Genomic DNA, 17,964 nt, shown 5'->3' with positions numbered 1-17,964 from the left:
ACTCACTCTGTAGACCAGGCTGGCCTCAAACTCAGAGATCCACCTACCTCTGCCTCCCAAGTGCTGAGATTAAAGGTGTGCGCCACCACTGCCCAGCTAACATATTTATTTCTTATGTGTGTGTTTTGCTTATGTATGTGTTTCTGTGTATATCTCCATGGAGGCCAGAGGTGGGTGTCCATCTCCTAGAACTGGAGTTAGAGGTGGTTGAGAGATGTCATGTGAGTTCTGGAAACTAAACTCTGGTCCTCTGTAAGAACAGCGAGTACTGATAACCACTGCGCCATCTCTCCAGACCCCACGCTTCATTTCTTAAACAGTGCAGTGGCTACATTTCCCCTTATGTAACACTTCTTAAACTGTGTGTGCTTTATACTGTCTGCATATTGATAAATAGCAGGACACTAGTGTTGAAGATGCCGGTTATATATTAATATTTGTTCATTCAAAACAAGAACAGTAAAATTGGGGGTGTGGTGGTGCACACCTTTAACCTCAGCATCCAGGAGGATCTCTGAGTTCGAGGCCAGTGTGGTCCATATAGCAAGTTCCAGGACGGCCAAACAAACAATAAAGGCCACAGTAAAATTGGGATTGAAGGAAACTGTAAAGCCTATTTTTTCCAAAAGTCACTACCAACCATTCGCCAGAACAACTATGTATCTTAGCCATTCCCTTCCCTAGCAGAGGGATAAGCATACTGATTTTCTCCTCACACCACAGTTCTGTTGGTTACTGTTGATAACATGAGGTGGGAAACAAAACAGTAAATACTGGAGAAGAGAAAACCTTTGTGTGCAGGGACATTACTGTGTGCTTGGAAGGCTGCTTTATGTAGCTGTTGGAGTTAGCAAGGAGCTTTGGTTTTATCGCGATTGTAACTTTGGAGAATATGTGATCATTAGTAGCTTTTATCTTTCAGTGCTTCTATTTTGAAATAGAAAACATTCATTTAAAATGAAAATACATTGTCAACTACTAATACATTTAGCAAGAAAAATAAAGGACCTATATTGGGATCATAAACTATATTTAGAAGAAATACCCAATATCCCAAAATATGAAAAAAACATAAATTGCTTAGGTGGAGGAAATTCAGAGAACAGGAAGCGTAAGTGGGTAATAAACACTAAATCATGCTCAGATTTACCACTACATACGGAAATGCACAGTAAAGTGAACTGTCGCCTTAGGTTAGAAGAATCCTCATGCTTTCTCTAAACTCACACTGAGACATGTGTGAGGATGCAGTACTTGCATCTATTGCTTGGACACGTGTGAACCATTGCAGCCTTCCTGGGAAGTTACCTCTTGATTCCTGCTGCAATTAGAAGTGTATCTTCTTGGGGCTGGAGAGATGCTCAGCAAATAAGAGCATGGCCTGCTGTTGCACAGGATCTGAGTTCAGTTTCCAGAACCCACGTCAGGGAGTTCACAACTGCCTCTAACTCTAGCTCCAGGGAGATTTGACACTGACTTCTGGCCTCCGTGGGTACCTGAACTCACGACCACAGAAACACACACACAACCTAAACTCATGACCACAGACCCACAAACACACACACACACACAAAACCTAAACTCATGACCACAGACCCACAAACACACACATACACACACACCCCATGCCTTATATACATACTTTAAAGCAAATTTAAACCTGGTGTGATCCTTCAGTCCCACTCTTTAGGAGGGCAGAGGCAGGTGGATCTTTGAGAATTCTGTGAGTTCCAGACCAGTGTGGTCTACATAGCAAGGTCCAGACTAGCTAGGGACACACAATGAGATACTGTCTCCAAATGAATAAAATATCTTTCCCTCTATGCAATAATTTCAGATTAGTTTCTGTTGTCTTTGTTGGATCTATCTAAAGGATAAAGGCACCCACATTTGGGAAGGTGTCTATACATCACTGTGTATGTACCACTTCCAAATCCTGACTGTCTGACACTAAGTGTTCTTCAGTGAAACTCTGAAGCAGTTCTTTTGCCCAGTAGGGCCACTGTTCAGGATTGTCATAGATCTGTGTATGTACATGTACATATGTGTGCGTGTGTGCATGTGCTCAGACTTGGAAGAGTGAAGCACAGATTTCTAGAACAGCCTTTCTTGTTCTCAAGCACATGTTCTTTCAAGTGCTCTATAACCAGCCCTGCTAGACAGCATCACAGCCCTATTGCATTGCAGCTTGGAGCAGCTCAGAGAGCAGCACTCGTGGATACAGCAAGAGTCGAGTGATTGAGTCTGAGTTGGTGGCTTGTGAGGGGTCCCCTTTCTGGCTTCTGGGATCGAGGGGCTCATCTGCCTCTGTTTCCTGTTTTCCCACAAGGCTTTTTTGGTGCCAGGATTAGCACTCTGGACTCCATAGGCAAAGCTGAGCCTAGTAGAGTGAGATGGGCTGTTTCACGGGATCAGCCTTAGATGTCAGGGAGTGCTGTGTTCCTGTGAGGGACACTGACCCAGGATGTCAGGATGGACTCTGCTTGTTCTGGGGGTATGGTTAGGACAGGAGGAGTCAGTGAGATTGCAGTGTCTGCTAGCTGGTCTTACAAGGCATGTTTAAATGAAGCTAAGACATCAAGCTTACTCGTACTAGGTTTCAACTGAAGGTCTTAGCAGATTTGGATTGCAATGAGACCAGAGGCTTTGTTTAGTGACTGTGGTATCTATACCCTGCTATTTCTCATTGCCGTGTATCCTGGGGGTGGCTGCTATCACTGTGAGCCGTTGACTGGCTGAGGATGAGTGGATTGTAGGTGACAAGCTCTGTCGGTCCCCGATTTGAAGACAGAGCCCACAGCGGTCTGCGCCAACCAGGTTTCTGGCCTCTGAGCGTTCCGTGCTCTGAAGTTGTTCAGTATTATTCTTGGTGTTTTATTCTCTACCTCTCCACTTTTCCCCCTGTATTTAAGGGCCACCAAGGAATGGCTAGTGGGCTGTTTCTCACTTAAAGTTTAATGACACCGTGGACCATAATCGTGTCAGGCAGCACAGGCCATTTTAGATTTATGGAACAGCCTACATGCATCCAGGAACCAGCTCTGGGAGAGCTGTGGCTGATACACGAGACTTGAACTGATTGCCACGTTGCCAAGGATATCCCGAGGGAGTAGTTATTCCAGTTATGAACCAGAGGCTAGACTAGGTCTCGTGACATAGGGAGAAGGTAGTCTGGATGCGGACATTGCTCTGACCCGTGTTTATGACACGTAATCCCAAGCCAGAGGCTCTTTGTGCTTTAAGAGCCCTACTAGTAGTGCAGCATGTATGTGTATGGCCATAGAAGGGAAATGCACACTGTTTCAAATGGGACTTTTTATAATGGAAACAGCAATTTGTTTACACAAGGTATAAAACTGTGTTTCAGGAGTAGACCCATGTCTGCAGACAGAGAATAGAATTCCCGGGCCCTTGCTGACGGCAGCTACAGCTAAACCACAGAAGTCTCGGGCTACCAACTCCAGGGATGAGCGCTTCCGGTCAGGTAGGTTCCTAGCTCTGGAAGCGCAGGAGCAGGAGGTGGGTAGTAGCAGGCAGGACACTCGTGTTCTGACCACCGAGGCTTCTGGTTGGATTTTCTCTGCTAGAATATCCACCAAAGAAGTAGTTATTTTTCACTTGTTATCATCGTGTTGTTCAAGAAAGCAGTATCTTCAGATAGGTTTTTGTTTGTTTGTTTGTTTTTCAAGACAGGACTTCTCTGTGTAGCCCTGGATATCCTGGAACTTGAGTTGTAGACCATGCTGACCTTGAACTCACAAAGATCTGCCTGCCTCTGTCTCCCCAGTGCTGGGATTAAAGGTGTGCACCACTAGGCACAGCTGAGATAGTTTATTTTGATGTCTCACTTTTCTCACATATTGCTTGCATGCAAAGTTTGTGTGTTATATGCATGTATGCATGTGTGTGTGCATGTGTTTGCATGTGTGTGCATTTATGCATGTGCAGATGCCATCTTTTTCTTTTCCTCTTTTTCTTTTTTAGCTTTGAACTTGCCAAGTAGGCTAGCCTGACTGGCCAGTGAGCCCAGTGCTCTTCTTGTTTCTACCCCTCTAGCATTGGGATTATAAGCATTCCCAGATAGTTTTAAAATAGGAGTTCTAGATCCGTATGCTTGCAGTGAAAGTCCTTTACTGACTAAGCCATCTCTCTAGTCTCTGGAGAACCCTTCTCCTCCTGCCTAACAGGACAGCACGCTTACGGTTTCTATCCCCTCTCCACCAGAAACTGGGAGAGCTCAGGGATTTCCGTGTACATGGACATAGCTATATAATTTAAATTTTCTATTAATTAAAAATTTCCACTATTTGGTAATACTTTTTATGAATATTTAAATAATATTTAAATTTACTTTGATTTTGGTTTACTTTTAAAAACTGTTTTGCTGTGTGTGTGTGTTTATGTGTATGGATGCATGTAGGGATCTTGGAGTCATAAGTACCTTTATTTGCTGATCCAACTTGCCCATCCCCTCCCCCTCCCCCTTTATTCTGAGACAAGTTCTCAATCTCATGTAGCTCAAGCTGGCCTGGAACTTACTATGTAGTGGAGTACAGCCTTTAACTTCTTTTTTTCATTTTGGTTTTTCGAGACAGGGTTTCTCTGTGTCACCCTGGCTGTCCTGGAACTCACTCTGTAGACCAGGCTGGCCTTGAACTCAGAAATCCACCTGCCTCTGCCTCTCAAGTGCTGGGATTAAAGGTGTGTGCCACCACTGCCTGGCAGCCTTTAACTTCTGATCTTCTCATTTCCATCTTGGGGACTAACAGCTTGGTCACCAAAATGCCTGGTTTATGTGATGCCAGGGTTGGAAGCCAGGGCCTCATACATGATGCACAAGCATTCTACCAGCTGAGCTGTGTGTATTCAGGTGTGCATGCCTTTGTATGTATGTGGAGGCCTGGCGTGGATGCTGGATGTCTTCCTTAATCACAATGCACTTACTTTTTAAAAATAATATGTTCCATAAACATTGAGACCTCCTCAGTGGGAACCTCCTGAGGACTGAGATGCTCACACTGAGTTCAGGGCCATTGCTTTCAAAAATGTGTCTACTTGTTTTGTTGTGCTTATTCGCTGCTTGCTTGCTTACTGATTGCTTGCTTGCTGCTTGCTTGCTTGCTTGCTTTATGAACCTTCTGATTGACCTACTGATTAGCTAGGCTGCCTAGCCAGTGAACCTCTGGGAGTCCTTAGCCCTTTTTTTTTAATTATTATTTATTTTTGTTTAGTTTTTTGTTTTTTTAACTTATAGCTAAAAGTATTTATCAAGTTCAAAAGTCGAGTCCTCAGGCAAAGTAATATTTAGAGAAAGTCTGAGGCATAGGGGTAAGTGGGCAGGCAGACGATTTTTTTTTTTCCCTGCTCAGAGTAAGCCAACAGAAAACCAGATTGTAACCATATAGTAAAACCAGCCACTGCTCCTGTTGTTGCTGTGCAGATGTTCACACAGAAGCCGTGCAAGCAGCTTTGGCCAAGTACAAGGAGAGGAAGATGCCCATGCCTTCAAAGAGACGCTCCGCCCTTGTGCACTCCTCCGTTGAGACCTACACGCCTCCAGGTATTGATAGATGGTGTCCGCAAGAGCTCTTAGGACTATGTCATAGGCCTGCTGGTATAATACTTATTTTCATTGAACTGGAATATCCTTTATAGCCCATGGTACAGGTTTGAGAAATTTAGAAATTAAAAATGTTTCCATGTGTGTGTAGTCCTTACCTATGAATCTCTAGTATCCTTGGTTTTTTGTTTGTTTGTTTGTTTGTTTGTTTGTTTTGTTTTGTTTTGTTTTGTTTTGTTTTAATCTGAGTAGATATTTGTATCGTAGTAGGATTTTTGTCTGGATTTTTACTTTAAATAAGGACATAAACCAAAACCAGGCGCTTAATGGAATGTGCAGAGTTCTCGAACTGAATTTTAAAACTACTCTAGTGTTGCCCTTGATCTGTTGTGCCTTTGCCTCTTCACCTCATTCCCAGTCCGCCCCACTGGACCGTTTATTTTGTCACTGATGATGTCACCACTAGAAATGAAAATGTGTGGCTGAAGTCCTTTCTAATGGCCTGTTAAACCGGAGCAAGTGCTGACGCCTGGCGGCTTCACGTCCACGCACGTCCATAGCCGCCCCTCCTGTTACTGAGTTAAAAAAAAAGAAAAAGAAAGAAAAAAGTTGACAATCGCTTTTGACTTGACACATTTGGAATGATTAAAACAGTAAAGACCGGGACATCCAAGCTTTGAAGGTGACCTGGTAGCTTTGGTAGTGTGCTTCTTCCCTTTAAAGGAAAGCTTATGATGGAGGGAAGTCTTTAGGACTATTATCTCATTATTGTTTCTGCTGATAAAGCTATAGGCACCAGCCAACAGTAAAGAATGTTTTAATAACTGTAAACCCATAATAAAAAGCAGGCATGCTGACTTGATGGGACTTTAGATCACAAACAATTTTATGAGATGAAGCCATTATATTGAAGAAGGAAATTCTTTCCAGAGTGACTTCTGTATTCCCTGTGAACATAGACATAGACAGGGCCGCAGTCTCCCATAGCAACCACAGGGCTACGGCTTTCATGCACAGGCTAGGACATGAGGTGTGGGCTGTGGCTGGATCCCTGTAGGGTGCTGATCTGTGGATGTGGTGCCAGGCTGTTTGGACGGACGGCAGTGAGTGCTGGGTGCTCACAGGGCACATCACAGTTGGGACTTCTTAGCTTTAGGGGACAAAAGCTGTTTCCATTCCTCGTGTGTGCTGTCCAGTGGCCAAGACCTCTCTGTGGACCTTGGGACTCACGGGATCACTTCCCAGAAGTAGGACTTCTTATGTGCCCTTCTAAACTGAAGTGACTTTCGAGGTGCCCACTTACTGTGCAGATTAGGACTGTGCTTCAGGCCTGGAGACAAGTGAGAGATCCTTTCCCTCTCTTGACCCATCCCTACATCACGCTTGTCATCATTATTTTAACCACAGACACGTCATCTGCCTCAGAAGATGAGGGCTCTTTACGGCGACCTGGGCGACTCACCTCCACTCTGCTCCAGAGCCATTCCGGCATCGAGCCCTGGCTCGACAGGGTCATTCAGGGCTCGTCCACCTCATCCTCTGCATCCTCCACCTCATCCCACCCGGGAGGGAGACCTGCTGCTGCTCCCAGTGCCTCCACTGCGCTCGCAGGCCTCACGGCCCACGCCCACATAGGTCAGTAACAGCTGCCCAGCCCTGCTCACGGGGAAGGGTCAGGATGGTCCTGGACAGAGGACCACTGTCAAGTGACTGCAGTCATGATCCAGATGTCACATGGTGCCTTGTCTGCCTGAGATATCAGCTGCTTTTAGCTTTTAATAATCACATCTGATCACAATGGGGTCACATTCGGATGGCTTGGCACCCAGATTAGGTTGAACAAAATGTCTCTGTTGCTAAATTTTTGTCTCCATCCAGATCCACCTCTTTCTTATCTGGAATGTGTCTTTTAGAGACAGAAGCACTTTTATAATCCTGTGGCCTGGCAGTTCCAGACTGGTGGTGTGTGTCCCAGGCCCCAGCATCATGCTGGTCTCTTGATGTCCTGTGGTCCTTTTCTGTTCTCCAGGTGGTTGTGCTGGCCACCCTGTACCTGGCTCTCTTGTCACTGCTTTTCCTGGGGCTTTGCATATGTGACTGTAAGGGCGGCCTGCTGTCCTTGTTCACGGCCCTGCTTGGGGGGGGGGGGGGCTAAGGTGATAGCTTCCATCTGACTCTCTTCCTATAGATAGTCTTCCTAAAAACAAGATGCGAGTCCACTCCTAAGCTCTTGGATGTCAGACATCTTAGAAAGGTGCCTTGGGCCATCTGAAACCCAGCATATAAGTGGTTGTGTGATTTGCTGTGTGTGAAGCCCACGGACCTCCGTGTCCCAGGATCTTACAGAGAACGAGGTCAGCCTGCCTAGAACCTCAGTGCTTAGTGGGGAGGGCGCTGGAACCAGAGCTGTTGCTGCCTCTTCCTTCCATTCTGCTGGACCTGGGGTGGCGAGCACTTGCCGTGTATCAGGGCTGGCTGGGGAGGCAGTAAGGGTTCCTGCAAGCCACAGTAGGTGGTGCTAGGACCATCTTCTGAGTTCTTTTCCTGTCTGCTGTGCTGGCTGGATTAGGGGTGAGTGGCAGGGTTTCTCCCGGTAGCCTGTGGCTTGTGTTAGCATCCTCTGTGGGGTCTGTCAGTACAGTTCCTGTAATCTGCTGAACATCTGTTTTCCAATGCGGCGTGTGTCCCTGGGAGACTCGAGCTTCCTCTGCCACATTGTGCTTCTTGCCCATGCTGTGTGAAGAGTGGAGCCACAAGAGGAGGTAGCCATTAGAGCAGCCGCCTCCAGGGTCTGTGGCTTGCTTGTTTCCTGTGTGGCTGTTGGCTGTGGTCTCCGTTTCCTAAGGAATCTTGACAGTCTGGAGCAGGAAAGCAGCCATTGCTTTGCTTTCCTGTTTCTCTGAAGGCTTTGACTTTGGTTTTGTTCTACGTTTACTTGTTTGTTTAGTGGTGTGTGTGTGTGTGTGTGACCATACACAGGTACACACATACACAGGCAGGCACACACACACCCCCTCTACAGGCATTTTGGAAGGCTAGACAAGAACAGTGACTATCCTGCTTTATCTACCCTTGTCTCTTGAAACAGGATCTCTCCATAATCCTGGAGTTAGGCTGGCTGCCAGCCTTCCCACTGAACAGTCAGTGCTGCGACTATAGTCTCGCACATCCCTGCTTCCTGCGTGGGTCCTGAATGAAGGCTTGAGACCACTGAGCATGACCCCTTACCTCTGAGTAATGTTTGGTTTCCTGTCTCTGCTGTCTGAGGCTCTTTCAAAGAGGGCAGAACCCAAGAGCACACACCATGAAAGGCTTGTCACTGCCAGGCTGTTACTCCTTGTTTAGCATGCTAAACTCGCCCTGGCTCTCAGCATTCTGTAAGACAGCATCAGGGCTTTGATGGTTAGGCTATGGATATCTTAACAAGAACTTACCCTGGTGTCTGTTGGCATTAGGTGTGTTCATCCTTTGAAGAGGATGTGGCTGTAGGTATTTATAAGGTAGCATTGTTGCCTGTGCTGATGGGTGATCCATCTTGTCTCCTGCAGGTGTGCTATGAGGGCCCTTTTCCCTTCTGACCTGCTTGGCCTAGCATTGGCTGATTCTACTCAGTTAAAACAACAGATCTCAACTTGGATTCTAATACCTTACTGCAAGTGTAGTTTTGATATGCTACTGGATAACTGAAGAGCACAGTTAGTTTGATTTCTAAATTTTATTTGTTTATTCTTTTAATTACATTTATTCTTTTAAATGCATTTTAAGTTATTTATTTTGTGTGCATGTGTGTGTAGGGTACATGGGTGGAGGTCGGAGGGAAGCTTGTGGGAGTTGGTTCTCTCCTCCCAGCACGTAGGTTCTGCAGAGGGGGCTCAGGTTGTCACACTTGGTGGTTATTGCCTTTACCTGCAGAGCCAGCTTTGTTACTGTGTGTGTGTGTGTGTGTGAATGTGCCACAGTGTGCACGTGGCAGTCAGTCCTCTCCTTCCCAGGGAATGAACTGAGGTCAGAGTTCACGGCAAGCAGTTTTATCCGCCGAGCCGTCTCATTGGCTCTTAACTTGATTTCTGAATTCAGATTTAGCTTCCTTAATCTCAAGTCTGCAATTTAGAGCAGCACATTGGAACATTTCAGAGTTTCTGTTAGGAGTGCTTAACTAGTGAGGTGTGGGACTGTCCCAGATCTATACTCCTCTGATTTCTGAACTATGAAGCTCCCAGCCGTTGGCCTAGGGGCTGCTCAGTGTGTACCCAGCTTCCCTGTCCTCATCACAGAGATGCCAGCCTAAGGGATGCTCACTGTGTACCCAGCTTCCCTGTCCTCATCACAAAGCTGCCATTTTAGCTTCTCACTCTAACATAGCTCTGCAGCTGAATGAAGGAAAAATATAGGAAGAACAGTATAGTAGGTAAAAATTTTGAAGTGTAACTTTTTAGGTAAAGGTATGTTTTTTGTATTAGTTTCAGGTTTTGGATTGAAGAAATAGGATACATTAAACATTTTGACAAAGATAAAACATCTACCTTCAAAAGCAGTGTTTATAGTGATAGTTTTGTAAAGCAAAGTTTAGTTTTATGTAGCTGATAATATACTTTGTAGTATATAAGTTATCATCATTATAAGTTATTATCCTAAGTTTTATAAATTCTCTTACAATCATTGTTCTTTTTGCTCTGTTTGGAAGCACAGGGATGTTTCTTTATAAACTGGAAGGTCTTCCCGAGAGTCATACTTAAAAGCTTGCTCATCACCAGGCCTTTTCATGGGCTGTGAAAACTGCCACTCAAGTTTTAGATTTTTTTTTCAAAAATGTGTATTCTGTTATATAAATAGCAAGTGTGTGTTTTTTCCTGTGTTTTTTCTTTCTTCCTATATATTCAGATCTTTCTTTGAGTTTGATTCAAGTTAATGAAGTGATAGATGGTCAGAATCGAAGCATCAGAGTCCTTAGATAGGCAGAATCTTAAGGGAATATGAAGCACACTTACGTAAATTCTGCAGATCACCAGCCTTCATCACACGGGCTTGCTGTACCGAGTGTGCGTGCAGTGTGAGCCACAACGCCTTACTCCCTTCGTCATTCTACAGTTATTCTCTGAATTCCTTTCATAGCAGTAGGCCCAACAGTAGTGAAAATTCAGTAACAAGTTATAGTTAGTATTTGGAACAGATCAAAGCCCTGTTTCATAAAAATTAAACAAAAATTATGTTGAAAACATGAAAGTAATAATTCAAGTGGTATCTTATGCAATCTGCCTTAAATATAACATTGATTATATATTAAGTTGACTGTGGTCTCTTAATACAGAAAATATTTTGTTTATTTGAGATGGGTTGTGTTATAACTACACAGGCTAGCCTTGAACTTGTGACCCTTCTGTCTATGTCTCACAAACAGACTTACAGGTGTGCAGCACTTATGGTACATCTGGCTCATTGTAGAAATTTTTTAACTAGCATGTGGGACACTTTTAGTTTTTGTATTCAATTAAAATTTTTTTCCAGACACAGGGCCTTACCAAGTAACTCTGGCTGCCCTGGAACTTGATACGTAGACCAGGCTTGCCTTGAACTTAGAGAGAGCTGCCTGCCCTTGTCTCCTGAGGTACTGCTATTAAAGGCATGTTTAATGGCTGACTGTTTTGTACTTTTGTTTTAGAAAAAGATTTATCTTTATTTTATGTGTATGATTATTTTGCCTGCCTATAGCCCTGATGAGCATGCAGTGTCTACAGAGGCCCGAAGAGGGCGCTGGATCCTCCTGGAACTGGAGTTACCAGTTGTGGGCTGGCCTGTGGGTGCTGGGAACTGAACCCGGGTCTTCTGCAGGAGCAGCCAGTGCTTATCACTGCTCCGCCATCTCTCCATCCTCTATATGTTGTGCTTTTATTCTTAGGCCTACAAAGATGATGTCTTTATAATATCCAGCCTACTTTAGGGGAAGTTAGAAGGTTGTTTGTTTTTCATAATGTAACAAAAAGCTTTTATTAACATTTTATTTCAAATTAATTTTTGTTTCCTTGAGGGAAACTTTCCAACTATGATCTTGTTAGTCAGTCCTGTTAAGAGGCAAGTTTCCTGTGCATTTCTGATGCACTTGGTAGTTCTAGGTCTGTATGATTTGAGGAGTTGGACTGAGCCACCTCATCCCCTGCTTAGGGCTCAGACAGAGAAACGTTAGACTGACAGGTCTGAATAGAAACTCACTGCCGGCTGAATTAATCACTGTTATTTGGGTGTGTTTTCTCAAACGCCAGATCTGCACTCTGCCCCACCAGATGTCACCACTGGGCTTGTGGAGCACTCACCCTATGAGCGTCCCCAGATGGCCTCTGTGCGAGGCATTCCTCGAGGGCACGGCAGGAACGTGCTGGAGACCGCGGACGGTAAGAGAGGCGCCTCTCTCTCTTCTGAAACAGCAGAGTGCAGGTCTCTGTGAGATTTAACGTGGCCTTCCATGCACTCCTGTTCTCCAGCTAAGCACGTCATCTATGATTCTTCCCTGCACATCAGCAGAAAGCAGTGTGCAGTGAATGTTACCATAGACAGCATCGTGTAGAGGAGTGACTGGAGAGGGCTAGGAGACAGGAGAGGGGAATTAGGCCACTGTGGAAAGTTCCTGTACTCAGAGTGAGCTGGGTACCACACCTCAGATCCTCCACAGCCTACAAGGTTGGTGCAGACTCAGAGAATGCTGTGAGAGAATTTAGAGCTTCAAATAATTATATTAGAAATTAAAAATGGCTGAGTTCTAAGTGTTCTAAGCGTTTTCTTAAGTAGAAAAAGAAGAACAAAGTAAATCTGAGGTCGGAGGAAAGAAACACTAAGCAGGAGACTGAGCACACACGGAAGATAGAGCACACACAGCAGAGATGCGAGCTGAAGGATAGCTTCTGGGAAGGCAGTTTCATAGTGTCCTGTGAGTGGATCAAGACACAGAGAGGTAAGGCAGAGCAAGAATGCCTACTGTGGCCACGCCTCTAGTTAACAATCAAGTGGAAGCCCTAGCCAGAAAAATTTAGCAAAGAAAAAATAAACAGAAGGTGTCCTAATTAGGAAGGAAGAAGTGCGTCTCTCTATAGATGGTACGATTGTGCATGTGCAAAACCAAAGGATAAACACAGAAGCAATAGTGACTTCAGTGAAGTAGCAAGGTACAAAGCCATCACAGAAAACCAGTTAAAATGACTCAAAGCACCCTATAAATTCATCATATAATCCCTGTGAAAATCTCAGTGATTTTTTTTTCAGAAATAAACTTACTGTAAAAATTCATAGAACCTTAAATGGTCATAATATAAACTTACCCTAAACATCCATGCTCATAATAACCTTAAGAATGAAGAGCAGAGCTGGGGATGCCCCTCTTTCTAAAGCTGACCTCAGGGCAGGGGCATTCAGAGCTTGTAGGCCTGGCATGAAGACAACTCGCCACGTCCTCAGAACAGAAACTCATGCATCAGCCCTCACGTGGATGATCAAATGTTTTTTTAAATCACATTTTATCTGCCTATCTATCTACTCTGTATGAGTGCGTACACACTTGTGCTTGCACATACCATGCTACACATGTGGCGGTCAGAGGACAACTTGTGCAGTCAGGTATGGAAGGAGAACCTTCTACTGTATGAGTGCTGAGTACTGAACTTGGCCCATCGGGTTTGGTGGCAAGCTCCTTTCTCACTGAGCCCTCCTGCTAACCAATGAGTTTTCACAAGGGTGCTAAGATCATTAGATAGGAAAGGACAGTCTTCAGCAATTGGTGCTTGGAAACCAAGAAATACATATTAAAACACTGAACTTAGACCTTTTTCTAACACCACATATAAACGTTAAATGGATCAAAGGCCTAATACTATAAAACCATCAAAAGGAAACATTAGGGAAACAACGTAATTACATTGCATCTTCTTGGATGTGACACCAAAGACATGGGGGGAAAAAGAAAAACTGAACTTCATGCAGCTCTAAAGATGCCGCTGGGTGCCTGCGCCACTGGGCGTGCCTGCGAGGGATTTCTAGATTAGGCTAGTTGAGGCGGGGGTGGTGTACCTTGTACGTGGGCAGCACTATTTCACGAGCTGGGGTCCTGGGTTGCATGGGAAGGAGAAAGCAACCGAGGGTGTGCCGCTCTCATTCCCTGCTTCTAAACTGTGGGTCAATGAAGCCAGCTCATGCTGTTAAGTCTTCCTCAATACAATGAGAAGTATCCTGTTAAACTGTCCCGGAATAAATCCTTTTCCTGTGAATTGGTTTTGTCAGGGTATTTTGTCACAACAGCAGGGAAAGAGACAGACGCAGCAGATGAACCAATTTAGGAATTTTTTTGTCTGAGCCTGTTCCTGCAAAACTAAGGAAATGGAGTGCAGAGTCATCCATTGCAGCACTGGCTTTAACTGTGTTAGAAACTATATGAAATTACTGACGTCTCACAAGTTGGCTCAGGAAAGGTCATAGGTTCACACTGCAGGGGACCGTGCACTTGTCAGAGTGAACCAGGGTCTGAGGACATCTGTAGCCGTCCACATCTGTGTAAGAAAGAAGATACGAAGTCACTACTGCGTCTGTATTCCTTCGTAGAAGGACATAGGAAGGATAACCAGAAAGCAGTGCAAACAAAACGGTCATCTTTTAAGAGGAGGAGCAAGATGGAACTGGTGTAGTAGGGCAAGGTCTTTCTCAGTTCATCTGTTATATAGTGCAACAGTTTGAGTGAGAGAGGCCCTACCAGCTAAGCTAGTATGTCTGAATGCTTAGTCAGCAGGGAGTGGACCTGTTGGAGAAGAATTAGGATTAGGAGGGGGGTCACTAGAGGTGAGCTTTGAGGTTTCAGAAGCCTGCTCCCTCCTCCTCTCCCTCTGCCCCTCCCTCTGCCTCTGCCTCTCCCTCTGCCTGCTGCCTACAGATCAGGATGCAGAGTTTTAGCTACTGCTCCAGCACTATGTCCACAAAGGTCAAAATTCGGCATCAGATTCCCTAGGACTGGAATTGCAGACGTTTGTGAGCTCCTACGTGGGCACTGGGAAGCAATCCCGGGTCCTGGAAGAACAGCCAGTGCTCTTAACCATGGAGCCTTCTCTTCAGCCCTAATAATTTACTTTTTTTAAAAATGTAAAATTAAACTGAAAAATCTCTTCTTTTTCTCCTCTCTTCTTTTCTTTCCTCCTTTCCTTCTAAGATAGAGTCTCACTATGTAGTCAAGGCTGGCCCTATGAAGACCAGGATGACCTCAAATTCATAGAGATCTACTGCCTCTGTCTCCCAAGAACTGGGATTAAAGGCGTATGTCACCACACCTAGGTTACACTGAACTAAAATACTGTAAATTCATTGCATTGAATTCATCACATGTAGGCATAAATCTCACATTAAGGAAGAATTTCTGCCATAGTAGACATCATTGCTGTTGCTGTTGTGTGGGTGTCTGCCTGACAGAAGCATCATAGTCCCACCACTGGCTCCGGTGTCTGCTGCTGTCAGACACAGAGCAGAAAAAGTATCTTATATTCCCATTTAAAGATCATTTTTAAGGTTTTAGTTCCTTCTGTTTTTGTTTTATGTATATTGCTTGTTGCATGTAACGTCTGTGCACTGTGTACATGCCGTGCCCACAGTGGCTAGAAGAGGGTATTGGATCCTCCTGGAATTATATACGGTTTTAAGTTGCCATATATGCTGGGATTGGAGCCCAGGTTCTCTGGAAGAGCAGTTAGTGTCCTAACCACTGAACCATCTCTCGAGTATCCACAGATTACATTCCGATGAGACCACGCAATGAGTTTGACATGTGCTCTGAAAAGCCGTGGAGTTACCCTCCTCCCCACAGGATTTCGGGATTACTTTGTAAACTGTTAGCTCAGAACAAATCCTGTTTCCTGAAAGATATCGAGTAGATCCTTGTCAAATGGATCGACATAGTCTAACACGACCGATAGGACCAGCACCTGGCTGGATCTACAGTGGCGTCTGCTCCACTGAACAGCTGCTCATCAGACCTCACGCCCGGCGCGTGCTCCAGTGGCCATGGCATGACCCAGTCCTTCCCGTTCTCTCCTTGACAGGTGTGCCTGTGAACAGCAGAGTGTCCTCCAAAATCCAGCAGCTACTGAATACCCTGAAGAGGCCAAAGCGCCCTCCTCTGAAGGAATTCTTTGTGGATGATTTTGAGGAGTTACTGGAAGGTAGAGTACCCTGACTTGGTCTTGCATGTTTTGGTGAATATTGTGGCCAAGAGAGTCTGAATACAGGCAAATGTGCATTTCCTGTGAGTCACAACATGCGGTGACACAGTAAAATAACCACGTGCAGTGGTGACTGTGGAGCCCCGCTGACCACTTCCTGCGCACGGGCAGGTAGGAACCATACGACTCATTGTAAGGTGACTCAGCATCTCTCTGCATCCGGTCCGGTGGTTAGCGCCTCATAAAAATACTTTCGATGTTTCATTTAATTTAGATTATTGAAATCTTGATTTAAACATTAAGTCCAAACTACTTGTCATCCCATGGCTTTAAAACATTTGGTTTTTAACTTAGCTTTGGCTTCTTTTCCAAATGCTCGCCTCTCATTTATAAAGGAGTATATATTTAGAAAGAATGCAAAATTTTTTTCTTTTAAAGAAAACTAGCAAGAGTAAGAGAAAGCCTGTAGGGCACAGAAATAAGCCAGTGCTGGCCTGTGTATATATCCAGGCATGTGTTGTGTATGTGTTCATGTATGCATGCATATATGTGTGTGTACATATGTGTATATATGTATGTGTGCATTCGTGTGTGTGTGTGTGTGTGTGTGTGTGTAGACAACAGGCACCACACAATTAATCCTCACTTGCCTCTGTGCAGTGTTGCCAGCATGGGCATCTCCTCTACATCTGAACATGAGGTCTGGTTTTTAGAACCTGGTTGTCCTATCTAATCTGACAGTGCCTTTTAGGTTCAGAGTTCACAGTATGTATGTTTCTTAAAGCAAGATGTCAGCCTTGTGGGGGCAGTGGGCTCGTCCTAACCTCGGCTGGCTTTCAAGTTGCAGTCTTCTTCCCCAAGCCTTTTCAGAGCTGGGATTGCAGATGGCTGTCCCCATGCTCAGCCAGCCGGTTTTCTTAGCTGTTTACAGTTGGAAATTGAAGCCAGGACCTCAAACTTGTAGCTGAATACTCTACCACTTGGCTGTGCCTGCAGCCTAGAGAGCAGTTTTGTTGGACACGGTGACAGAGCTGATGCATAACCCCTAGAAATAGACTTCCGTGTTGTCCTCCCAAATGATTATTTAGGTGCGAGTGTTTTGTCTACATATATGTATATGTATTATTTGTGTTGTTGATACCTGTGGGGGTCAGAAAGGTAACTGGAGTTAATAGATTCTGACTACTTGGTGGTCTTGCTAGCCCCCTGTGCTGGTGGTTTTGATGCCCGACTTCAGAGGTGGCTCTGCTCAGTTGGTCTTAAGTGAGCTGGTCTCTAGGACCAGTTTCTCATGCTCTAAAGCCTTCCAGCCCCTGCTTTGGAGCTCTGGAGTACCTACCACCATGTCAGAGAGCATCCCCAAGGAAGGAAGGTAGAAATGACTTGGGGTCGCCTTTATATGAGGTTATGGGTTACAGAACGGAGAAGTTTTTTGTCTCAAAATTATTATCTGTAACTGATCTCGCTTTAATCTGTCTGTGACTCTAGGTAGATTATTTATTATAAATGTTTTATAATTTTGGCTACAAAGTAAAATCATAAAGTACAGCTGTTAGCAAGCAGATGTGTACACGGCACCCTGAAATGTCTCGTTGCCTTATAGTTCAGCAACCAGATCCGAATCAGCCCAAGCCTGAGGGGGATCAGATGGCCGTGCTGAAGGGAGAGCCTCTGTCAGTGGGAACTTCTGGGCCACTGTCTCTGTTGGCTGCACTGCAGCTCTGGGGCACAACACAGCCTAAAGCCCCCTGTCTGACTGCCTTGGACACAGCGGGGAAAGCCACCTGCACCCTGACCTATGGCAAGTATCAGCAGAAAGCATCATGCCTCCGATCTACCTTACACTGTTCTCTGAGTGCCACAGCAGACACGCTGCTTGGTGCACATTGCAAAGCAGGAAACTGCAGCCACATGGCAGACTTTGTTTTTGTTTGTCTCTGTTTTGAGACAGGGTCATACTATGTAGCTCTGGCCGGCCTTGAACTCACAGTGATCTACCTGCCTCTGCTTTGGAGTGCTGGGATTAAAGGTGTGCACTACACACAGCATGACCACAACACTTTGATGTCATCGCTTTATATGACAAGTTTTGACACTCTAGAGCACCTTCTCTTGTCACCAAGGGTATCTTAGCTGTTTGCACTCCATGTATTTCAGATAGTTTGGGTATCTCTGTATCTGAGATTTTGATGGGCACTGCTTTGAATCTGTGTGCAAATGCAC

The 17,964-nt window shown here is 45.0% G+C and overlaps 1 protein-coding gene across 3 annotated transcripts in view; it reads left to right on the top strand.

Annotated features, from left to right (window-relative positions):
- Dip2a (disco interacting protein 2 homolog A) overlaps positions 1-17,964 on the top strand; it is a 79,173-nt gene that overhangs the window by 19,906 nt on the left and 41,303 nt on the right. For 2 of the 3 annotated variants that reach the window (XM_029482676.1, XM_021174591.2), the window contains exons 3-8: positions 3,368-3,484; positions 5,441-5,560; positions 6,968-7,195; positions 11,818-11,946; positions 15,622-15,741; positions 17,345-17,542. In XM_029482676.1, the coding sequence (XP_029338536.1) occupies positions 3,368-3,484; positions 5,441-5,560; positions 6,968-7,195; positions 11,818-11,946; positions 15,622-15,741; positions 17,345-17,542 (912 nt within the window). The remainder of the gene's footprint in view (positions 1-3,367; positions 3,485-5,440; positions 5,561-6,967; positions 7,196-11,817; positions 11,947-15,621; positions 15,742-17,344; positions 17,543-17,964) is intronic. The other variant, XM_029482677.1, reaches the window with a different exon arrangement.

The sequence above is a fragment of the Mus caroli genome, chromosome 10, assembly GCF_900094665.2.
Source record: "Mus caroli chromosome 10, CAROLI_EIJ_v1.1, whole genome shotgun sequence".
Classification (NCBI taxonomy): Eukaryota; Metazoa; Chordata; class Mammalia; order Rodentia; family Muridae; genus Mus; species Mus caroli.
Note: the sequence above shows the minus strand (reverse complement) of the source record. Positions and strands in the feature narration are given on the sequence as shown.